The sequence below is a fragment of the Anastrepha obliqua genome, chromosome 4, assembly GCF_027943255.1.
Source record: "Anastrepha obliqua isolate idAnaObli1 chromosome 4, idAnaObli1_1.0, whole genome shotgun sequence".
In the NCBI taxonomy this organism is placed as follows: domain Eukaryota; kingdom Metazoa; phylum Arthropoda; class Insecta; order Diptera; family Tephritidae; genus Anastrepha; species Anastrepha obliqua.
Window position 1 is genome coordinate 53,266,599 of NC_072895.1, and position 26,090 is coordinate 53,292,688.

Genomic DNA, 26,090 nt, shown 5'->3' on the forward strand with positions numbered 1-26,090 from the left:
GTTATTTTCCATGCTGAAATACTCCAAGAGGTTTACCTTTAACTACCGAGGGGTGACCGCTTTTAGAAAAATCGTTTACTATCATTTGGTGTTTCAAATCCGTGTACTTCAGAATGGTAATCAATATTAGACTACGGCGACCACCGTAAAATGTAGTCATAATCCACTTTCAACTTGTTTTTAAGATAATCTTTTGTCGAGGCACAGTACTGCCTCATGTAAATATAAGCATTGTTTTATATTATATGATAACCGCAATTCATTTAAAGCTTTTGAAAATTTAAAATAATATTCATAAAAAGTTTAGAGGGTTGAAAAAAATGTCAACAAAATACTATTTTTTTATTAAAAAATAAATTAAATATTAGCGAATGGTCCAATATTAAGTGCGCGCGCCATCATAGCTGGTATATTTGATTGCTCGTAATTGCCGCTGAAGTATTGAGCAAATGGCCCGGAAGCGAACACGCCTACATCATCACCACCATGAGTCTCCGAGGATAAAGGCACAGTGGCGGGATATTCAAAATTTACATCTTTTGTCTGATCGTCGGTGATCTCGCTGCGACCAGTTTTATCATTGTATGCAGTGTAGTAACCTGGTCCATTGGCGTAAGACAAAATGGTGAAAGGCAAACCATCGTCGGCTAACTTGTTAGACAAGCCAGTAATTGGTTGATCGCGATACTAAATGGAACAAAGCAAGTAAGTAACATTAATGGGCTTAGTTTAAAATGAAAGAAGTAACTTTTTACTCACTGGATAACCATTGATGGTCATGGTGTGCGAGTGATCCGAAGTCACTACGATGAGTGTGTCCTCTTCCGAAGTCATATTTCGGGCAAGCTCAATAGCGCGTGAAAACTCCACTGTATCCTCCAGGGATATACGTGCCCAGGTTTCGTGATGTGCCATATCGATGCGTGCACCTTCCACAAAGAGGAAATAACCGTTATTGTTCTTTCGCAACACCTTAATTGCAGCCTCGGTCATCTCTGTTAGCGATGGTTTCACAAGTTTGTAGTTGGTGCGCTCCAAATCTCCATTGTAGGGACAGTGTGAATTTGCAAATAAGCCCAAAAGATATTCAGTTTTATCCAAATCCACCAAACTCAAACCCTTCTTGCTCCAAACGTATGCTGCCTGTTTATTATTTGTTTGCTTTTCCTTCAACCAATCCTGGATCAGATTGCGTCCATCAGTACGATGGCCCGCCAGACCTTCTTCATCGTTGACAGTGGTGTTAATAAAGTGGCGCCTACCACCGCCCATCACCACCTTCAAATTCTTACCAACATCCCATTCCACCAGTTGGCGTGCTATATCCACGTTATCCTTGGCACTGCAGCCATTCTCGATTATCGTTGCATCATTTTCCCAATTACGATTGGCGGTATGTGCGTACATGCCAGCCGGTGAAGCATGTGTCACGCGTGCTGTTGTCACCAGACCAGCATCTTTGCCAGCATCTTGCACCCACTTGGCAATGCTCTCGACAAAGTTATCGGGATTTTGTCCTGTGGTGCAATCGTAACGCTTGACTTTGGCATTCACACCTATAGTGCCGTAGTTGGCTTTCACACCACCCAAATAGGCGGTAGCCGTACACGCTGAATCGGCTACTTGCCGGTCTACGCAGTATGTCTTTGATAAGCCGAGATAGGGGAATTTCTCAAAAGACACCTGATTGGCGCTATCACCCATTAAATTGCGTGCGGCCGTGATTGTGTGCACGGACATGCCATCGCCCAGGAAGAAGATGATATTCTTAGCCACACGTTCCGAACTCAGCTGCGATGCCTGTAGGATTTTGTTGCTGAGTGTATTCTGTGCCTTCTCGATCCAATAGCTTGCATTGCGTTCGGCTTCGTTTGTGAGGTGAGATGCGGAGCCCAATCGAGTTGAGCTGCTGCTGCGGGGATGTGCTGGAGGGAAGAAAAAATATGTACAAAACGTATGTAAAAGATTTTTATATTTGGACTATTAAAAGTTCATTAACAACGCTATATGGTGAGCGGTTAATAGAATCTAGCGCTATGGAGCAATCTGTCAATGTTTTGATAAGATACACTTTCAAGTTTGCTAGAAAGTTTGCTTAGAAAGATTACATTAAATGCTATTTATTGACGTACATAAAACATTGCTGATAATTACACAACACCTGTCTGAGTTCTTTGGACTCACATACATACATACATGCTTAGACAAATTGCGTACTAGATTTCGCCTTCATACTTAAGCGGTGAAATGTTGGTAAGTTGATTAAAATTGCTAGGAGTGATTCTAGTTTCTGATAGGACGAACTAAATATGTGCCAATATTACTTTTTTGTCTTTGTTGTTGTACTGAAAAAATTACTCAGCCATGTACACTGCGTTAAATAACTGTAACTCATGTTCTGATTATTTATTTGTTTCTAATTTAATTTAAATAACTTTTTTTATGAATATATAGTTCATCCTCCTACAAAAATCACATAAATGCATGTTTCAAAAATTGTGCAAATTTAAAAAATAATTAAATAATTTTCTATAAGATTTCAAACTTTTTAAAGAGTATTTTATGAAAATTTTCAAGTACCCAGCTTTACAGCCCATTGAATTTTGATACAATAAAGTCACATTGATTTTTTACAACTTGTTTTGCCACTTTTGGGTCCTGTGTTGCCAATTATTCTACGATTTTTTAAAGATATTTCTTCTTAAACAGCGCATTTGAAAATTATTTCTCGACATAGGCTGCTGTTGTAACTTGTATTTTAAACTCAAAGTTCTCGTTCCCTAAAATTTTATTTTTTTGGAAATGTTTAACAATTCTTTTCAATACTTTTAACTCTCACTGCTGTTATTCACACTCGAAATCTGAAATCGACCACTCACCTTTGTCACGTGCTAACGCCGAGCACACCAATAGGCCCGTCAAAGTTAAGGCGTACAGGAATCTTATAAGCATTTCTACGTTATTATTTTGAAAACTTTCGCGTTAAGATTGCGGCTTTTGTGTGGTTTGAGATCAACTTCTTGAATTGAACTGAACGGTCTAAAAGCAGTTATAGCCAATAATAGAGTGGTGGTAAATTCATTCCACCACTACTAAGGTTAATCTTATCGAACACGTGAAGAACGTACAGTTCTTAAATCTATATTAGCCATCATAAATTTACTTTTGAATTAAGTGATGAGGGAATTTATGATACACTAAAAATTAAGGTAGAATATTATTTTGATAGTCAGCAGTTTGAGCATTTTTCAGTGTGAGCATTTTTAATATGGCTGCGTGTAGCGGAGTGTGCTTATTAGTATCATTCGGTTAGCTCCGGGCTCGATGCCGACTAGTTCCCACGACGGTCGGTCCTACTTTACCGGTACGACCCGGATTTATATCCGAACAAGGACTGCCACTTCAGCAGCATTCCCCATATACAGGGAATGCTTATGCTGTTACAACAACAACACGCCGACTAGTGACATGGAACTTCAAATCAAAAATGGTTTCCTAATAGCGGTATTCCCTCACGAGGCAATGGTATAACTTCGATAACACTTTCGACTGTGCCGTTCGAAGGCTTTCACTCGTTGGAGAGTATCAAGACGCCCACCACAAATTGGGTAAGAACGTCGGCCAAACACCTAATGAAGTTTGCATTTCCCAATAATCATACTAAATATGAATTTCTACATACATATATTGGTGGTTGTTTTGGTAGACGCTATGTATGTATGTACAGTGTGAAAGATATTGACTATTTTTTGACAGGATATATTTTGTAAAATAAACTTAACCACTTGAATCTCGGTTTTAATCACAAAAATGTAGCCAAAAACATCAGTTTTTTAGTTTGTATTTAAAAAGTTTATATTATCTTGCATGTACAAAATATAAATAAAATAACTAATAAAAATCAAGTCAATTTTGTATATCATATATCAAAACATAGCTCTGAACATAGACCAACTTCACAATTTTGGTACCAAAAAACGACTTCCCCTCACAAGCGTTTTCTGGAATTGTCTTGCTTGGATGATGTTCTGCCAATCGCATTGGGCCAGGAGTTTTGCTAGGGCGTCCATCTGTAGAAGATAAATTCTGCGAATGGAAACTCTCTACTAATTCATGAACGAGTTTCATTGTAAACTCTAGATGCATCATAGAACCCCCAAAACAACCATGCACATTAGAGTATGTCCACCGCACGTGAGCGTTGTTCAAAATCATTACGCGGTTAATGTTAACCCTTTATTAACATTTTATACCACCCTTTTATACCATATAGGGGTTTATTAAGGGGTTATATACCTTGTGTTTTTCAAAAAAATCAAAATAAATTTTATTTCTTTATCGTAAAGTACAATCCCTTGAGAACATTTTCCAAAAATTTCATAGAGATCTGAGCAATAGATCGAAAGTTACAGCGTTTTAAATTGTGCGTCGTCACGTCCTGAGCGTACGGCCTCATGCGGCGCTTGAAACTTTAAACGCGATTATCTCAAAAACGTGTTTTTCCAAAAATGCTTTTGCGGTGGACGCGATTGCAAAAAAAGTATTCAACCGATTTTTATAATTTTTTTTTTAAATTGTTCGTAATTGATGTCGCCTCTTAGTGAACGATCAACTTTTTATGTATAAATTTTTATTTTGCAGATATGAATTTTTTAATGCCAAGTTTAGGACTGTAGAAGTGGAGTTTTTTAAAAACATGTTCCTATTTTCACAAAAATCAAAATATTTAATATATTGATCGTTCACTAAGAAGATATAACCCTATACTAATGAAATCTTTTCGATTTTTTGATTTCAGTTGACTTGGTGGACTTGAATCGCGTCCACCGCAAGCCTCTTCCAAAAAAAGGGTCTTGGGGGAAAACGCCATAACTCCGCCATTTTTAAATATTTTTACACAAACAAAGCCTTTTTTTTTTCTTTAAACATTGTAATATCCAATAATAAAAACTTTTATACAATAAAATTATTGCTACATATCTTTAAAAAAAACCCAACTTTCGCTAATTTCACCGAACCACAAGGTATATAACCCCTTAAGAAAATGTGATGAACTTTCGACTTTCGAATTGTTTTTTTTTTTTCTTTTGTTTGTTTAGGTTCGTTAAGTACATACATATCCCCCATGAAGCAATAATTAAAGGTGATGTAAGTAGCCAATTTTCACCCTGTGTTAGCCATCTTGAAGCTACTTAATAAATCCGTGTTGTCCTCTTGGAAAAGCTACTTTTTATTTCAGAGCAAATTCTAAAGAAAAAGTACTCAAAAGCCTAGAAATTAAAACTTTTGCTGAAAAAGTTAGCAGGCAATACTGTTTTGCCTATTCCATTTTGCTTAGACTTTCGCATCTTTCAATTCTATTGAAAGTTCTGTGAAAATTATTTATTTTATTTATTTTTTTTATTTTTTAAAAGCTTAAATAACAATACAATTGCTAAATAAACAAAAAGATAACGCAGCGCTAGCAACGGAGGCTTTCAGCTGGCTGGTGAAGAATTCCTGGTGTATATACGTCGTAGAAGATCAGACTCCTTCAGAAATTTATAGATTTTCGAAATGTTGGAATCGGAAGGGTTAATTAATAGCGATAGTGCATCATGACCGTCAAAATTCTGCTGTCTTTGTCTATCTAGTCCAGGGCAAAAGGCTAACAAGTGCAGGATACTTACTGGAGTATTACAAAATGGACACAGGCTTGGTTGCCTCCCTTGCAGTAGATATGCATTGGTGATTACACTGTGACCAATGCGTAAGCGAGTATATGGCGTAGTATAGTTAAATGGGAGGGATGATAGATAAGTTGGTTTAGTACGATTAGGATTAATCCTGGAGTAATGGTGGCTATAGTGAAACCAGTCAGCTACTAGTTTGGTTTGCCTATGCTGCTTTATAAGTCGATAAACATCATTTTTACATAAAAGGTTTGATGTGATCGTAGGAGTAATGCTCATATCCTTGGCAGTATTATCAGCGATTGTATTGCCGTTGATGCATGAATGCCCTGGTACCCACATGATTTTGATATTATGAGGGTGAGAAATCAGGATATTTCTTATGGTTCCAATAATGTGGTTGGAATTATTATAGTTCTTTATGTCCTGAAAACAGGACATACTGTCTGTGCATATAATGTATTTCCCCTTCGATTTTGACGAATACTGCATGGCGTAGAGAACTGCTGTTGCTTCTGCGATGAAAATTGAACAAAACGGAAGTAGTAGTCAATACGATATAGGCTCTCCATTTTCTTTCACGACAGCAAAGGAAGTGTAATTCGCTTTGGAACCATCGGTGAAGATTAGCTGCCAACTAGTGCTTTTAAAGCGAGATGAAATTTCTAAAAAATGTGCGCAATACTCTACCGATGTCGTAGTAGATTTTTGCATGCAACTTAAGTCGTTTATAAAAGATGATTTTTTTAGCACCCATGGCGGGTAATGGCCATGTCTCGTCGATAATAGTCTTAAGGGCAGTCCATTGTCTTTTGCAAAAGAGGCGCATTTGGAAATTGATGAAGCTATCTTAGGAGCCCGTGCACGCACGGTTGCCGAGTGAAAGCATTTTTGTATATTAGCAAAGCAATAGAAGTGAGAGCAAGCTTAGGATAAAGTTTCCTTATATTGTCCTCCACATTGTCGATTAGTGATGGTAGAGCTGATTCTGCCAAGATGTTTTTTATTGGCGAAGTAGGAAATGCACGTAAAGATCGTCGGACAGGAGTATGGTAAGGAGACGCCAGGAGCTTGATGTTATTTTTGCATGTTGGCCATATATTTCTACGCCAAAGTTGATAGAGGATAAGAGGAGCGCCTTTGTAACGTTGACCAGCAATTCAGAGTTGATAAGCGAGCGTTTGCAAGATAAATAAACAATAAACTAATAAATTTGTAATTTTTTCAATTTTAACTCTTCTAACTCCAATGTTTTTCTTACGTGGAGGAATGATCGACTGAACTTCTGCCTTTGCAATGTCTTTACGGTAACAAATGGACATACATATATTGTCATATATTGTTATGCTCGAAATACGAAATTAAATTTTCTGTTTTATCTCATTCCTGTCGTTAACATATTATGGCAGCCAAATCTATATCAAATTCAATGGTTTAACAAGTTACTCTCTTAAGGCATATGAAGGATGCTAAAAGTCAGCATTTATTTCAGGAATAAAAGTTTGTAAAAACAGGTATGAAGCGTACATTTACGTTCGTACGGTACTGAAATGAGGAAATTTGCAACACGTCGTAATGCAAAGGTTACTAAACATGGCTTTATATGCATAAGAGTGAAATAATTTTCCAAAATATTTTTGTTTACTAGCTGCATTTCCATTTTAAAGTAATGAAAATACTCCTTTAGAGACTCCATTTTTTTACTTTTGTCTCGTTTCCCATCTAACTAATATTTGTTTTACAACTGCGAACTAACTTAAAACACATACAGAAGTAACATCACATATTTGTGAGTGCTCTTGGGTTAGATAAACATCCAAAATATTCTAAGTAAATATTATATTCGCTTTAAAACAAAAACAATAATTTTTCTGTTGTTTTGTTTTAATGTAGAAGTAATAACCAATATACCAACGATTCATTAAATGAGGACGCTGACTTTGATAGCTTACACGAAGATGCCCTTGAGTATATTGCCGGTTACATAATACGCAAATTAAAGTTGACCAATTGTTCATGCAATGAGCCTACATTTACTTGGGTTGACACTTTATCTAAGGGCGGATTAGTTAAACCAAGCACCGAGTTCTTGGACAAAATTAAAATGTTGGAATCAGCGTTTAACCAGTTCAACGGCAGGGAGCTTTACGGTGGGAGATCATTTTTACAAAAATTGTTCAAATTAATGAGCATTCGATAAGATAATTGTAAGTAAAGTATGCAATGCTTTGGGCGTCTACTTGTGTTTCTGCGTATATATGAATTTATCTTTTTTTTAACACAGATTTTATACTTGTAACTTTGCAGGTAATCTCGTCAATCAAAAAGTCAAATGTATGATTAGCGGACGTGACGAAATAAAAGTGGTTTTTCCTCGTTAAGAGTTTCCACTATTCTCAAGTTGTTTTATTATATTTATTACTTCAGTGTAGGTTTACAAATGGCACCTATAGATTCCAATCCGATGCATGGTCAAAATACATATATATATGACACAAATCCATGGGAATAGTTAAGTTAAAAATATAAATAATTAAGTACCACTTATAAAATAACATAAAATTATTCAATGGCTTACAACGACCTTTTTCAATTTTTTACTACATTTTCCGAAAGGGGATCAACTTATGCCCTTTTTTCCCTTGCTTCCAAATTGCATCAATGGATTAAGTGGCATCCGAAATCAGTTGTCAAACTTTACTTAACCTTGTATAATTGAATCATGCATATCCCCTGAAATATGTTGACATTATTAGACATTCTGCATTTTTAGTTTGCTTTTGACAAATATAAAGGGAGACGTGTTTCGAAAGAATTTTTATCGTTTTTTTAGTTTCGTTGGGAAAATAGAACCAAAAGCTCCAACTTACTTCAAATTTTACTTCAAGTTTTACGAGTTGTACAAGTTGAAAGTATGGTTAAATGTTGATTTGAATTTCTTCAAGAATTCAAGAATTCTTATAACCACTTATAAAAATCCAAATATATATATACAAGGTGAAGTCCAAAATAAACAAGACTGCCGTCATAAAAAATGGAGGAGTCAAAAATTAAGTCGATGCTCATTTGTTTGTACGATTCCAAAGGAATTGTCCACAAGGGGCTCGTGCGCACCGGCCAAATCGTCAATGCAATTTTCTATCTTGGCGTTTTGAAGCGTTTGTTGCATCGCATTCGTCGAATTCGCCCTGAATACCGCGAAGGAGGAAGCTGGCTCGTATTGCATGATAATGCAATCGATCCACTCTTGTGACTGATTTTTTGAGTAGAAATCGCATTTTCACCATCAATCACTCAACGTATTCGCCTGATGTGGCTCTCTGTGACTTCTACCTATTTGGAAAATTGCATTTGGCCATGAAAGGAAAACATTTTCCGTCCGTAGAGGCCATCCAAAAGGGAAGGACAGCTCTTTTTCTGTACTGCCAACGTATGTTTATTTATGCCAATTGCTTTATCTACCCGCAACTCGTTAATTAATGGTGAATCGAAGACGATTTATATTTCGTTAAAAGAGAGTGCTTTAAGCATTTGCAAAAAAAAAATTATCTGAATTAACTGAATATCTTTTGGACTTATTTGCAAAAGAATGCATCTTTCTCCACCATAGCTCTGCTAATTGTGAATTTTGAATATATAAATATTTTTTTAAATTTTGTTGGAAACGCTCTTTACTTTTCTAGAACAAAACTAAAAGACCTTGAAATTCGGCTAAGGGTGAAGATATTGAAATTTCAGGAGCTGTTGTGAAAATTCTCATGAAAAAATGTAGATTTGCGACGGTTTGCCATTGGAAGAGCTCAATGCCATATCGAAAAACGCATATCAGAAGTATTTCCATAACTTTAACTACTAGTATATATGTATAAGCATATATTTATGCGTATTTGAATAATGCAATAGTTGTTCTACAGTGGTTTATATACATGTGTCACTTTAACATGCACTTTGGGCAATTTTTCCGCATCATACATACTACCAGCGGAGAAGGTGACACTAAAAATGGCGTTCATGGGGAAATATTGCACACATCCGCTGCAATGAAGTGCTTCTGACCTGCTTTTGCCATGATCCGGTAGTTTTGTTTGTTTATGTCGTTGGGATATATAGGGTGGGCCATGTAAAATTTACTTTTTGAATCGGCTATAAAAAAAAACGAATAAATATTTTTTCAAACTTTTTTTTTTAGTTTGAATATTGAACATTGTCATTTATGAATGAAAAATAATATCGTTCAAATAACTGCCATGACTGGCTTTACAGTAGGCCATTCGATCAACCCAATTTTTAAGCACATTTTCGATTGTTTGGGCTCCAATTTAATGAATGGCAATTTCGATTTCGTGTTTTAAAGCACAAATCGTCCCTGGATGGTTCGCATAGCATTTGTCCTTAACGGCTCCCCACAAAAAATAGTCGAACGGGCTTAAATCACAGCTCCGAGGCGGCCAATTGATATCGGAATTTCGGCTGATTATTCGGTTTTAAAAAACGGTAGCCAAAAGTTCGAGTGTAACTTTGGCAGTGTGACAAGTTGCACCGTCCTGTTGAAACCAAATGTCGTCCATGTCATCCTCTTCAATTTTTGGAACCAAAAACTCGTTGAGCATATCACGGTAACGCTCAACTTTTACTGTAACCGCGGAAGAAGAATTTCCCAATTTCAATATTTCCCAATTTTGTTCAAGCGTATAGCGTCCCATTTCGTAAATGTCAAACCTTTAAGTAAATTATGAACACATTTAACATGTTATTTGTGTTACCATTCTCAAAAAAATAGGTGGTTCAAAAAGCAAACGCTATATGGCCCACCCTGTACATATGTAAATGGCATGTGTGCCGCGCAGCTGTCAAGCACATGAAAAGTTTACAAGGGTGTTGCCGTATTTCAGGACTAGTAAAAAGCGCGATTTGTAAATATACACTTTTATACAAACATATGTGCATATGCATATGCATATATGTTTAGTAAAGAAAGGCAGGATATAACAATATTCGTCTGTAACGCAAAATCATATGCACATTTGCATACTCACTTGGCATTCAAGGAGAAATTGAGGATTTATGCTCCAATTTGTGTTTTCCGAAGATTAAGCGGTTATCACAATTACATACTATATATAGATGAAAAAATCAACAACAAGGCAAGCGATGTGCACCAAGGGTTATTGAATTGTTGTATAGTGGCCACCACGAGCAGAGAATCCTATCAAAGCTTTTTCGTGCTTGTGTGTGAAAAGAAGTATTTGCAGAAGTACTCTTTACTTGTCAAAGCTTTACTTGTCTGCTTTTATAAATTTTTAGAAGCTAAAATTTTTTGTACTCACACATACAGTTGTATGTACGCACTTCAAATAATCAGAACTTTGTATCTTGGAAAAAGTTGCCTATTGCATAGCTATCTCAATGTTAGGATCGATTAAAAAGTGCTTTTCTACGCATTATGGCTGACTTATACGGTGGCGCAAAATTAATTATCCAATTTTGTTTTTAAATAACTTTTTTACTAGATAGAAAAAAAATATTTTGAGTGATGGTAATCTTTATTTTGACATTTACGCGCACCATTGCTTTTCTGATTGTATATTGCAGTTGACATGATTTCCAAGGCTGAATCCGACCCAACATTCATCAAACGTATCATTACTAGAATTGAGAAGTGGGTGTATGAGTACGCAATCCAGGCATCAGGCGACTGTTTGGGATTGTACACCACGAATTTCGGCCAAAAGGTCGGACAGCGGAGGATGGTTCCATGTGTAGAAGGCCACGCAAGTGGGGAAAGTTACTGATCGCCATTCACTTGGAAGTGGTCAGGACGATTCTTCTGCATAGGGTTCAAGCAGCTCACAACGTCCGGGATTAGCCCACGTATCCTCTGGGTAGCTTCCGAACACCCGTTCGGGAGTGAGCTAACGTGAGAAGGCGAAGCATTCCAGGATAGCTGGTTGTGCACCCCCCCAATGAATATATATACACATATACAGGACGATGTGACCAAAGATTCCTTCTATGAGCGCTTGGAGCGTTCCTATGAGCGCTGCCCCCGCCACGACATAAAAGTCGTGCTTGGCGACTTGAACGCCATTGTGGGCAAGAAGGGAATTTTTGGTCCCACAGTAGGAAAATTCGGCCTGCACAACGAAAGATCCGGTAAAGGACAGAGGCTAATCGACTTCGCCAGGACCGGAAACATGATAGTCTGCAGCACCAGATTCCAGCATAAGAAAATACACCAAGCAACGTGGCTGTCTCCTGATCGGAAAACGCGAAACCAAATCGATCATGTTGTGATAGATGGACAACACGCTTCTAGTGTATTAGATGTACGTACAATCCGAGGAGCCAACATCGACTCGGATCATTACCTTGTTGCAGCCAAACTACGCACACACCTCTGTGCAGCGAAAAACGTACATCTAACAACGCAAAGAATGTTCCACATTGAAAAGCTGCAATCACAACAGACAGCCAGAAGATTCGCCACTCTACTCTCACTCCTGCTCTCTGAGAGTACTGCCCAACAAACCGGCATGCACGAGCAATGGAGCAACATTTCTCGTTCTCTATGTACCGCCGCCGAAGAAGAAATCGGATTCCGGCAAGCCCGAAAAAACAGTTGGTACGACGAGGAATGCCATGCTGCCGCCGAAAGAAAATATGCTGCTTATAGAGCCTCGCTGCGATCTGGCGTAACGCGAGCCATGTTGGATCGATACAGAGAGCTAAGAAAGGAAGAGAGACGTATTATCCGACAGAAGAAACGAGAGGCCGAAATATGTGAGTGCGAGGAGCTTGAGATGTTAGCCAATAGAAAAACGCAGAAAATTCTACCAGAAATTCGGCGGCTTACAGAAGGTTTCAAGACCGGGGCGTTTTCCTGGCAGAAAAAAGACGGCGATCTGGTGACTGACATCCAGGGCATTCTTAAAATATATTATGGAGGGAACGTGAAGACCCCGATACCAGAATCGTTGACGACGGAATTGTCGTTCCGCTACCCGACCATGACGAGGTGAGAATAGTGAGAATGCGTCTAAAGAACAACAAAGCCGCGGTTGCCGACCGACTGCCGGCTGAGCTATTCAAACATGGTGGCGAGGAACTGGTAAGGTGCATGCATCAGCTTCTATGCAAAATATGGTCGGATGAAAGCATGCCTGCCCATTGGAATTTAAGTGTGCTCTGCCCAATCCATAAAAAGAGCGATTCTGCAATCTGTGCCAATTACCGCGGGATTAGTCTACTAAATATTGCCTACAAGGTTCTAGCGTGTGTGAAAGGCTGAAGCTCACCGTCAACCAACTGATTGGAACTTATCAGTGTGGCTTTAGACATGGAAAGTCTACCATTGACCAAATATTCACAATACGCCAAATCTTGGAAAAGACCCATGAAAGGAGAATCGACACACTCCATCTTTTCGTCGACTTCGAAACCGGAATTCGACAGTACGGAAAGGAGTTACTTGTATGCCGCGATGTCTGAATTTGGTGTCCCAGCAAAACTAATACGGCTATGCAAGATGACGTTGCTCAACACCAGCAGCGCCGTCAGAATTGGGAAGGACCTCTCCGAGCCGTTTGATACCAAACGAGGTTTCAGACAGGGTTACTCGCTGTCTGTGACTTCTTTAACCTGATGCTGGAGAGGATCGTACGAGCCGCAGAACTTAATTTACTTATAAGAGCGTACAATTGTTGGCGTATGCCGATGATATTGACATCAACGGCCTGGATAAAGAGGCAAAGCGAATGGGTCTGGTGGTGAACGAGGACAAAACGAAGTACCTCCTGTCTTCGAACAAATAAACTGGCGTATCGGCACCCACGTCACTGTTGACAGTTATAATTTCGAGGTTGTAAAAGACTTCGTTTATTTAGGAACCAGCATTAACACCGATAACAATGTTAGCCTTGAAATCCAACGTAGAATCTCTTGCCAACAAGTGCTACTTTGGACTAAGTAGGCAATTGAGTAGTACAAAACAAAAATAACACTCTACAAGACTCTCATCATACCCGTCCTTACGTATGGCGCAGAAACGTGGACGATGACAACATCCGATGAAGCGACGCTTGGAGTGTTTTAGAGAAAGATTCTGCGTAAGATTTTTGGACCCTTGAACGTTGGCAACAGCGAATATCGCAGGCGATGGAACGATGAGCTGTGTGAGCTTTACGACGACATAGACATAGCGCAGCGAATAAAGATCCAGCGGCTACGTTGGTTGGGTCATGTCGTCCGAATGGATACAAACGCTCCGGCTTTGAAAGTATTCGATGCGGTACCAGCTGGTGGTAGTAGAGGAAGAGGAGTACGGTTAGTACGAGAAAGAAACGACTGGCGCGCTTTGTTAAACTCGGCCAAAATCGCGTAAGCAGTTATCGCGCCAATTAAGAAGAAGAACGCAACATCGCACGGTGCCATCGTTATCAGTAAATATTTGATTAAGAACGAAACGAATACAATTTTTTCTGTTTGAGTCAAAAAATCCCTACAGAGAATGGGATACGTGTTTGAACAGCCGAACGGTTAGATTAGGTAGTGCTGGCAGATCTGTGTAAAGATCTCAAATGGTGATACCAGTGCTATGTGTTTGGAGTCGAAGATAACCGAAAGGAAGTAATGGAAAAATCGAAGACGTCTCTGATGGCTATACCGAAAATAGAGTTCCAGAAATATTTCGAGACCTGGATCAAACGTTGGCATAAGTGCGTTGCAGTTGATGGGGAGCGTTTTGAAGACGATAATATCACTTTTGGAGAATAAACTTGTATTTTACATTTTTTGAATATATATACCAGGTACTTTTTCATCAAGGTGGTTTTCTACCCAATATTAATAGAAAAGCTAGTTTAGGGTTTTTTGTTTCTTGCAATTTGCCGAATTCAGCATTAATTCCGAATCATCGAAAATGGTGTGTGGCAAAGGTCAATTGTGAATCTCTATGATATCGCCAAACAAAATCCACAGCTGTCTGCATGAAATAGAGAAGGAACGGGAACAAGTCATAAATTTATTTCTTTATTTATTTATTATGGATTTTCGACTAGTTTATATATTATAAAAGTTACAGTAAATTCTTATCTTATAGCTAAGTTTCTATAATATTCAAATAATTTCTGTTTGAAAAGAACTATTTCTGTACAAGGGCGGTCGATCAGTTAACCCTTCATAAAAGCCCAGAAGCGCATACATTTCATACCAACGACTTTTTCTACAGGGAATGTCGACCATGTAAATGCTAGCGTTAGCACTTTTTTGTTGGTCTATAATTCAAATAGAAAATGAAATTCGGGCTTTTTTAATAGATCCCGGCGCTTTAATAGCTTTCGCGGTCGTAAAATGGAGTTGAATTGTTGTGTTAGCGTGGAAACAAAAAAAAAAAAATTAATAAATGCCTAAATAGGGCAAGGCGAAATGGTTAGAAATTGGCAAAAACAAACTAAGCCAGTTAGAGATGCAGGTAAAAGTTAGGTCGGAAGGGCTTAACGGCTTAACGACCGCGCGTGTTGCATGTTAATGGCTAAAATATGTAAATTAAAAATGCAAATTGGCACATATCTAAATTTTGGGCTTACGCGAGACTACCATTTGGTGCTGGGGTTCGAATCCTACTGTGGGTACGAAACACAAAAAAATGATAGAAATTTTTTTTCTGAAAACGATCAAGACGATTTAGCAGTCAAATGCAAAACTCCAATTCTATTTCTATCGGGAAAAATTCCTCATAAAAAACCATTTGCCGTTCAGAGACGGCGTAAAATTGTAGGTCGCTGCATTTGTAGATTTGTAGAAAAGCATCATACCGAAAATTGGAGGAAGAGCTTGGCCAAACATCCAACAAAAGGATATATATAACCATATATGTACAGGGTGGCTGATGAATTTTGGTACATTAAGAAACTCAAATAACTTTTTTTTTAGTGTATGGAATTCATTTATTTTTTTTTTTTAAGTTGAAGGTCATTAAATTTTATTAAATGTAGCTTAACTAGTTTTAAAAATAATTGAATTTAAATGCCCCCATGCTCGTTGACACAAGTGTGGCATCTTAGTAAAAAGTTGTTCATTGCTGCTTTGAGAGTTGCGACAGGAATAGCCGCAATTGTTGCCCGAATGGATTGTTTTAGTTCATCCAAATTTGTTGGCTTTGTTTTATAAACTTCTTGTTTACATAAACCCCACAAGAAAAAGTCAGGTGCAGTAAGGTCAGGCGACCTGGGGGGCCAACGAAATTCGGAGTTTCTTGAAATCAGTTTATTGGGAAATTTTCGTCGCAACTCTGTCATAACAGTCTGGGCTATGTGAGACGTTGCCCCATCTTGTTGAAACCACACAGAGTTGAAAGGAATTCTCTTTCGGCGTAGTTCTGGATAGAAAAATTCTTTCAGCATTTTCAAATAACGGTCTTCAGTAACCGTAACGGTGTGAGCATTTTCTTCAAAAAAATAAGGCCCGACAATACAGCGTGAAGAAACCGCACACCACACTGTCACGCGAAGAGGATGCAATTCCGTCTCGTGGAGTATCTGTGGGTTAGAAGTACTCCATATTCGACAATTTTGTTTGTTCACATTGCCGTTTAAATCGAAATGGGCCTCATCAGACATGAAAAGGCAGTTTAACATGTTTTGGTCTTCTTCCACCATTTGCAGGATCTTCTGGCAAAATTCCAAGCGAATCGGCAAGTCTGCTGCATTCAGTTTGTTAACCATTTGAATTTTGTAGGGAAATAAGTCTAAATCTTTGTGCATTATTGTTTGCAAAGACTGTCGGCTGACACCAAGTTGAGCAGATAAGCTTCTTGTTGAAACCCTTGGATTGCTTTGTATAGCTGCAGCTACAGCAGCGATCGTTTCCTCCGTCCGAACTGGTGGGTTTCGATGATAAGGCCTTCTTGCGACTGTTCCTTGCTCAGCAAAATTATTCACCAGTCTCATTATGGTCCATCTGCTCGGGGGATCGCCGCCAAACATCCGCCTGTACTCTCTCTGTACCAAAACTACGGACTCCAGTGCGTGATAGCGGCGGACTATCCAAATTCTTGTTTGCGTGTCCCAGTTATCCATTTTAATAAATTTTAAAGATCAATCTGCAAATTAAAACAAAAATGGAACAGATAACTTAAAAAGAAAAAAAGTTATTCAATTTTTTTTGGTAGCGGCTTTCATCAGCCACCCTGTATGCACATATGTATGTGTGTATATATATGTCTATGTCAAATATATATGTATGCCACCAACGTAAACGCAGGCTGACACGATGAAACTAATGAGAGCCCCATGTACCATAAATGAACTCTCACTACCCTTCCGAACGCAGTTATTTTGTACGGGATAAGTTTTGCTCAAATTTGTGTATCCTACGGGCAGCGGAAAAGGGCTACGATACGTTGGTGAGTGTGAGCACCATAAGACTTTCATAACGTAATCCCGCCGTTATAAGTAAGCCAAATGTAAATATGTGCATATCGAGTGGTGAATCCAGGTAAGGACGATTGTGGGGTTAAACAATTCATGTAGCCTTGTAAAATTATGACTTCACAATTATACCATTTCAACAAAAACTTTAATCAAGCTTTTAACATTTATGTAAATTTAAAGAATTGAAACGCGAAGAATTTTCTAAGCTAGTAAGTCATTCGGCTGGCTATTTTTCAGTTTATCAGTCACAAAAATTCGCCGAAAAAGGTAAAATTTTTCTATATGTACATACAAACATAAAAGATATAAGGTACACATCTATGTATTTGTTATTTACTTCTGAAAAGAATTAAAATTATTAAAATTCGAAATTCAGCCTTCAATCCAAACAGTACTTGCTGCTCAAAAATATTTCCCCCGAATTGGTTCTTATTGACAAGTTTTTGTGTGCTCAAAAGTTAAATAATTTGCTAAAAAAATATAAAATAAATAATAATAAATTAATTCGTTTAATTAATTCACAGCTAAAACCAATCGGTACTTACTTTACTTAGGCTAATTAAAAATATGCATACATATTTACCCACTATCCCACGTTTGTGCGTCCATTGAGTGCACTCATTTCAAATAAATCATTTTACAATTACTTCTTTCTCTACCTTTACCGTTATAAGTGTTTTGTGTGGTATTGCAAATTTAATTTAACTGATTTGTTTACTATTAGCTTGGTGAATTTATTTATTTACATTTTCAATCATTGTTATTGTTATCATTGTCCGCACGCTCATTTGAATATGAGCGCAACAAATAATATAGCAACAACAAAGTCGAGTACTATTATTACAATAATAAACACAGTTTAAACTAAATTACGAATGCAAGCATAAATTTCCAAAATTCGCATCGAGGCAATTAGCATAAAATTCGCAAATATATTCTCGTATTTTATATGTTTTTATTGTTACGCGCAATGTTTTGTTTATAGGTTTTTAATTTTGTTGTGGATTTCTATTTTGTGGATTCCATGTTCAAAATTCTATTTTTATACTATACGCGAATAATTGCTGAATAGATTTATTAGCCCCACAGCTACACCTTTTGCTAAATGTGTCTGAACATCTGTTGAATTTCTGTTCTGACTTTCTCCTGTTTTCTCACGTGGGCAATTTCCTGCGTTAACATTTCATTCTCAAAATAGCATCAAGCAAATCGGATCCCTGTGTTCGACAGTTGCCATCACTGTGGCAAGAAATTCGGTAAGGCAGATCGGTTTTAACAGTGAAATTCACGGTCTTAAGCTGACATTTCTGTTTCAACATAGGTTTTTTAACGTAATATATAGACGGTATAGATGTGGAGTTTAGGGCGATTGTTACAGAGAAACTATAAATTAAAATTCAAAAATTGCTAAACACTAATAGAAAAAACGGATAAATTCATTGGTAAATTTACGAAACCTTTTTTGAATTTCTAATATACCTTCTACTCAAATATGAACGAGACGTTATCAATAAAACGGTCCGCGGATGACATATGGCAAAAATAAATTTTTTGTTTTTTGGTAGGACTGTTATAAGCTTACATGGCAAATTTCAGCGTAATATGTCACATAGTTTGTTTTCTGTGCTACTGTAAACAAGTCAAGCTCGAGTGTGTTGTTCGAATTTAACGATGGAAATTCAAGTTGAACAAAGAATTTGTTTGAAATTTTGTTATTCCAACAAAATTTCGGCTTCAGACGCCTTAAAAATGTTGCAGACAACCTATGGGGACTCTGCTCTATCGCGTGCACGTGTTTTCCAGTGGTACAAATCGTTCAAAGAGGGCCGTACATCAACCCAAAAAACCACGCCAAAGTCGCTCAAAAATTAAGGTTATGCTGACTGTTTTTTTCGATTACGAAGGTGTGGTGCACTCGGAGTTCCTTCCGCAAGGCCGATCGGTTAACGCTGAATATTATTTAGACGTTTTAAAGCGTTTGCGTGAGAACATTCGTCTTAAAAGGAAGGAATTGTGGGGCAACAAGTCATGGTTCTTGCATCACGATAATGCATCAGCTCATACATCACGTCTTGTTCGCGATTATTTGAACAAAAATAATGTTAATATCGTTCCGCAAGCACCGTATTCGCCTGATATGGCTCCATGTGACTGTTTCCTGTTTCCCAAGCTCAAGTTGCCGCTCCGTGGAAAACATTTTGAGACAATTGAAGTCATAAAAGAGAATTCGAAGAACACACTCGAGCTTGACTTGTTTACAGTAGCACAGAAAACAAACTATGTGACATATTACGCTGAAATTTGCCATGTAAGCTTATAACAGTCCTACCAAAAAACAAAAAATTTATTTTTGCCATATGTCATCCGCGGACCGTTTTATTGATAACGTCTCGTTCATATTTGAGCAGAAGATAATATTTTTTTTTTCTAGGTTATAATTGAATTTTTGAAAGTTTATAATGGTTTTCATGCTCTAAGATGGATTGCGTGCGTACAATGCTAGACAAACTACTCTAGGCCAGTTGCGTGAAATATTTGGCGAACATTTGACATCAAAAAATTCAGATTTCCACTGGCAGCCTCATTCACCAGATTTAACCACGCTGAGGGTATTTAAAAGTCAAACAGCGTGTTAATAAACCAATAACTATTAGACACATGGTGAAAAAAATTCAGAAGCTCTCAGCGAATTTGAAAGAGTCAGTTGATTGGCTGACATAACTGGCGCGGTGGTAGCGGTTTGTTTATATTGGTAATCTCTCATCCTTGTATTAGACAACTGAGAGATTACAAGGTTTGTCCTCCAGCTATGATGAAAAAAGAAATTGAGCGAGTAACTTCGGCCGCACGTCACGAGGTACTCGGTAGCAGAATTCTGGCCGATCATTTCATTCATATTCACACACTCGTTCAATCAGTCGTTGCTCAGACGGCAACTGAGTGACACAATCAATAGTTGCGTCATGACTCGTGTGACGCCAGCCAATCAGATGATTCCTTGAAAATTGCTGAGCGCCGGTTAACGGTCTAATCTTGGCCACACCTCTATAAATCTTTTCACCATGATCGATACTTACCTTACGATTTCTTTTCATAGGCAGCCCGTTGCAAAATTATATACACAGCATTATTGTTTTTTGTTCATAAAAATATAGATCATACCACAAAAAAATAGAACCAAAGTTTAGAACTTAAAAAAAAAAATATTTAAAAATTTCATCAACACTTTCAACTTTTTAACAAAATTTTTTATAATTTTTCTATGCAGTATGCAGTTTTAAAGCCCATTGATTTAGTAGGACAAATTAAAAGTTTCGAGTGAAATACGGAAGAAGAACCGTAGAAAAGAAAAGGCATAACACCTCAGGAAAAAAACTGTTTCAACATCATTTTTTAGTCTTTTGCACTTTTCTAGGTGTGCAGTGTTATAACAATTTGATTTTTAATATAACAAAGTGCAAGTTTTAAGTGACTACAAGAAGACGGGACTAGACTTTTTCTTCCATATAAAAAAAATCGAGCGGTATTTCACTCGAAACTCTCAAATTGTCATACTAAATCAATGGGCTCTAAAACGCATACTGCATATAAAAATTATAAAGAATGTGTTAAAACTTTTTTTTTAAGTTTTAAGCTTTGGCATAAATAGTTTTTTTTTTTTGTGGTATGGACTATATTTTTATACAAAAAAAAATAGTGGGGTATATATAATTTTGCAACCGTGAGGCATGTGTTTTTACGTGGAAGAAAAGCCTACACCAGCTTCGAAATTAGAAAAATCAATAAGAAAATCTTTTCATTATTGCTTAGATGTCTACAAGAGTGTAAAGGTGATGCCGTATGAGACAAGAAAAGTGTTTTGGGAAACCTGTTGAAATATAAAATTTCGAACAGCAGTTTCAAGAGAAATCACGCTGGGTATGCGGATTACTTTCAGAAAATTACTACTGCAGGCAAGCGCTCTGAAAATTACTACTTTAACTGCGATAGTCAACATTTTTCGCAGTTCTTTTCCAAATCAATTTATGCCTAAGGCTTTGTTATTCTTCGTTATGTAAGTATATAATTGCCCCGTTGAACCTTTATTAGGTGTTTGGCCAAACTTCTCTTCGAACCATCCAATCAATTTGACGAACCTACAGTTTTACTGTTCACTTCATCCAAACGGCAGATAGCTTTTGTGAAAAACTTTTTTACAGCAGAAATACACTTGTAGAATTCTTATTGCCTGTTGAGGAACGAACACCATTACAAAGCTCTTTTTCTACAATATAATTTGATGTTTCCTGTCTCCAATGGGTGTAAAACCTGGATGCATCGAATGGCAGTCACGCCTACGACAGCCGCCATTAAGGCTGTGAAATTGGGTACACATATATAGTTATTATTAAAAAAGAACTTGATAAAGGCAAAGATTACATTTACGATACGAAATGTAGAAAAAAATAATTGCCCGTGCCCAGTCTAGTTTGTGCGAGAAATTTTGGGAGCATAGGCTCAACAGATGTTTGAGCAAAAGGCGATCAATATTTCTAAAATTTTGTACCAGTTTCTCAGGAGCAATTTAAGTTTTTATCCGCTTAACCAAAAGCCAAATACATTTTTAGAGCAATCGGAGTACATCGCATATGGCAAGATCTGCGGTAAAATTTCCCCGATATTTCGTTAATTATAACTTTAGTTGAAATTTCATCCACAATTATTTTGATGTTCTAGTCGTCCAATTTTTAATGATCGTAAATAATAAACTCCTGCTCGTTTTTCTTTGCACACAGTGGGAATCGCTTTTGATTCGGTTTAGCAGACGATCAACATGCATTCGACAACAAATATTAACAAGAGTTGAGAGGGAAGGTAGGTGGCCATAGTGGTTGTCAATTGACACACCTAGGCCTGCTGTAGGCCCATTGTGATACCACCAGCGCTGCCCCCTCTACATTGTCCTCATTGAACCAATCTGTGGCTTTAATGTGTCTAACATGTCTTGTTATTTTTATATTGTGGCTACTTCTGCCAAGTTATTCAGGGAACTTTTTCCTAAAATATTGAACCTTCTTCTATCCAGAGCCATGCACCCGCATAGAAAGTGTTTTATAGTTTCTTCTTCTTCAATGCCGTTACAGCTTCTGCAATAGTCGTTATAGGGTGCTCTCAATCTATTGGAATGCCTGCCAATTAGACAATGCCCTGTTTGGACTCTTAGAAGATTGCTCTTATTCTTCCTGTTCAGTTTCAACAGTCGGTTTGTGCGGCCCATGTTCCATTCTGGCCACGTGATTCTACTTGTTGCACAGGTCAGGGACTGAGTCCATAGCTGTTGGCAGCTCTGATAGTCTACCTATAAGCATCTTACAAGTTGCTTAAGGTATAGTTATGTTCGTTTTGTCTGGTTGGATCGGTAATGTGGTACCCAATATCGATAGTTCATCTGCTTTGCAGTTGCCTACTATGGCTCTGCGACGCGGCACCCAGAGAGAGTTTATTACAAAGTACTGTGATAGTTCTGTCAAAGCGTCGAGTTAATATTAGGCGATTGCAAAGCTTTCAGGGCCGATTGGCTATCTGAATATATATTTATCTCTCTTGTGGTGAGAACATTTTTATTTAGGGCTAACAGGCCTTCCCTGATAGCCAGAACTTTAGCTTGAAATATACTACAGTGATCCGGTAGCCGGAATGAAATGTTGGCATTCATTTCCTCAGAGTGAAGGCATCCACCTACCTTTTGAGAGGCAATAAAGTTCACTTTTCCCTTATATAACATGAACGGCTGGTCTTTTACCTATTTTCATTACGTGGCGAGTACAGAGTGAAGTAACAGTTACAACACGAGAAAATGTCATAAGTGTTGATCCATCGTGTTGATCCGATTGAACCGTTGCTTGTGATTTTGTTGTTTTGTTTTTTAATTAACAGAAAAAAAAAACGGCGCTACAATATAAGAAGGCGTAAGGTCATTTTATTGATCAAAATTTCAATCTTAGTACCATGATTTATCAAAAATTCCCAAAAAAGTCTACATTCATGTTCAGCGAAAAAATATCCCTCAGAAGCACTTGACAGCTGAAGTGGTTGAATAATTATTTTTGTTGGATGTCTGGCTTCACCTTAAGAGTGGGTGAAAATACAGTCCTATTTTGGTGCTTCCACCATTTCATATGAATTTTGCATGAATCGGAAAATTACGATAGCTATGTGTGTATGTGCTTGAGTAGTTTTGTGTAGGCAATTGTTATAGAAACTTTTACTATTCGTAAATAAACAGGTGTATGAATGTTGCGTTTGGTATTTGCAATTAAATATTCAAATTGTTGAATTGCCACTCTGTAGGCACATAAAGACAGTTGTAAAGAATAGCAAGCGTGTTTATTATGTATGTATGTATGCACTTATTTATATATTGCCTGTGAATTTTTAGGACCTTACACCAGCTGTAGCGACGGCCATGAATTTATTATTATTATGAATAGAAAAAAGGTTTTTCTTGCGACGCAATTGAACTAATTTAAAATATTGCTGCTCTGCATTTCCATTATTTCAGAAATATTGAAATACAAGTAGTTCACGTACTCTGACCTCTGTATACGACGCTATTCTGGAAGATTTGGTCTTCCCAGCGGAAATTGTTGGGAAACGTATTCGCGTTAATTTGGACGGCACCCAATTGATAAAAGTGCATTTATATAAGAATCAACAAACTACCATTAACCACAAAATTGAAACCTTCACATCAGGGTACAAAAAACTCACCAGTCGCGATGTAACTTTCGAATTCCCAGACAACTTCTTGAACGTTTAATTTTTTAGTCGATCTAAAAAAGGGGGAATATTAAATATGATAGATCGGAAGCAGCAGGATCGCACCATATTTGAAAAGTAACTGAATTTATTCTCTATTTTATTCAATTACTAAAACTATTAACTTCCAAGTTGGTAAGTTTTTGATAATTCATTGCACTGCCATGTCCGAACAATTGTGACTTTAATAAAAAACTCTGACTGTGGATGACTGGGGATGTCACATTTAACTATGTGGAAATTAAATATTTTTTTACTGATTACTGGAAATATTAATTTTATTTATTATGAAAAATATTTTTTTACTGGTTACTGGAAAAACTTTTAGTAAAAGTATTTTTTACGGATTACCGGAAATATTAATATTATTTATTATTAAAAATATTTTTTTACTGATTACTGGAAAAAATGTTAGTAAAAGTAATTTTTTACTGATTACTGGAAAAAATTACAGTAAGACGATTTTTTTTATTGATTACCGGGAAAAAACTTTTTGCAAAAATCCTCAGAAAAAGAAAAGGATTATATGTCACACTGAATGCAAAAGAGCCAGAGCTTGAAACTGAAAATATTTAGCAAAGGCTGACATAAAAATGAAATAAAAGTATACAGTAGATTCTGTTTTTATGCGGTAGATATGTTCCGCAAGAAATTACATAAAAAAAACAGCATAAAAAAAGCTACCAGTTCTATAGTAAAACTATAGATACGTTTCAAAAGTGCTAAGAACCGCATAAATCTGAAATAATATAATAAAATCGCATAAAAAAGGGCACTAGTCCCATATTATTACTATAGATACGTTCCATAGACCGCATGAATCTGAAATAATTAAATAAAATCGCACAAACAAAATATTGTATTTTTGAAAATTATATCTTTATTTAAGAAACATCAGAATCGAAAAATAAATTTAAGTCAGAAATAGAATCAGACAATACCCACATGTTGCGCATTCGTTTAGAATTTGGCGTAAAATCACTTTCGTCACTTGAGGAAATGTACACGTCTGATCTAGGTGGTTATGCAGGCGGTTCCATACTTGTAGGGTTAGCATTTCTGATGTAATCTGTGATGAGTTTTTGCTTAGCTGGTTTAGAATCTTGTTTATACGTACGATTCCCGATAGGTCGACATGCATTTTTTAATTAAAAAAAAACCGCACTATTTCAAAACCGCATAAAAACAGAACCTACTGTATTTATATTATGAACGGTCTGAGATCATTAATAAAGAAAAACGTCATCTCATAACTGCGACACAATCCAAACAAAATCTACACTATCGACATTTTTTTTAACATAAAAAATGCCTGAAAGGGATCGATGAAACCAAAATTGCACGTAATTAGCTATTACAGTATCGGCGCCATAAACACCATTAACAATTTCAGCGGTCGGCTTGTATTTTCGCCTATATCAAAGAAAAAATGTGCAATGTACCGCATTTTCACTTTGTTGACTTCCATTATTAACACCCTGTAACTCACAACTGAATGGAACAAACCAAAAAACAGCAAACGAATTTTTTTAGTGTGAAATGGCAGCTGGACAAGGAGTATAAAATTTAAATTGTTAGATCGATAATTTATGAGATATCGATCATAACAGCCATCTACTCAGAAAATAATGGATTTCTATTTCCCAAAACATAATAACGCAAATAATTCTAAAAATCAGTGCTCCAACCGGTTATGGCTATTATAATAAAAGCTTGGCGAAATAACAAAAAAAAAAATCTTTAGTACAATTAAATTGAGTGTGGTAGCAAACGTTTCGTCTTGACTTTTATGATATGGTATGATCATGGGTATGAATACTGATATGGTTGTGATATTGAGAACTTGCAGCAAAAACTGAGATAATGGCGATCTGCGGTTTGATTCCCAGGATGGTAACAAAGTAAATACTGATTCTTAATGAAAATCCGTCAAATATTTTTTTGAATATCTTCTATCCATATTACAATTACATAATTTTGACTATGGTCAGCTTTGAATTTTTACGTTTTTGTAAAATTTCTTTCAAATTCAAACTTCAAATTTTACGTGAGAACATATTTCCATATCCATATTTTACTACAAAATATATAAAGATAATGTGGAATTGATGCAAAAAAATGTTTGTTTTACACAAGGCCATTCGAGACTAATTATTGGGTGTCATTTCAAACATTTCGGATATATTGAAAA

At 36.9% G+C, this 26,090-nt stretch overlaps 1 protein-coding gene across 1 annotated transcript; it reads right to left on the reverse strand.

Annotated features, from left to right (window-relative positions):
- Positions 1-318: 318 nt before the first annotated feature.
- On the reverse strand, positions 319-3,012 carry LOC129245034 (membrane-bound alkaline phosphatase). Its single transcript, XM_054882996.1, has 3 exons — positions 2,880-3,012; positions 760-1,925; positions 319-687 (listed from the first exon to the last, which is right to left on the reverse strand). The coding sequence occupies exons 1-3, from the start codon at positions 2,950-2,952 to the stop codon at positions 358-360; spliced, it is 1,569 nt and encodes a 522-aa protein (XP_054738971.1). The 5' UTR covers positions 2,953-3,012; the 3' UTR covers positions 319-357.
- Positions 3,013-26,090: the final 23,078 nt, after the last annotated feature.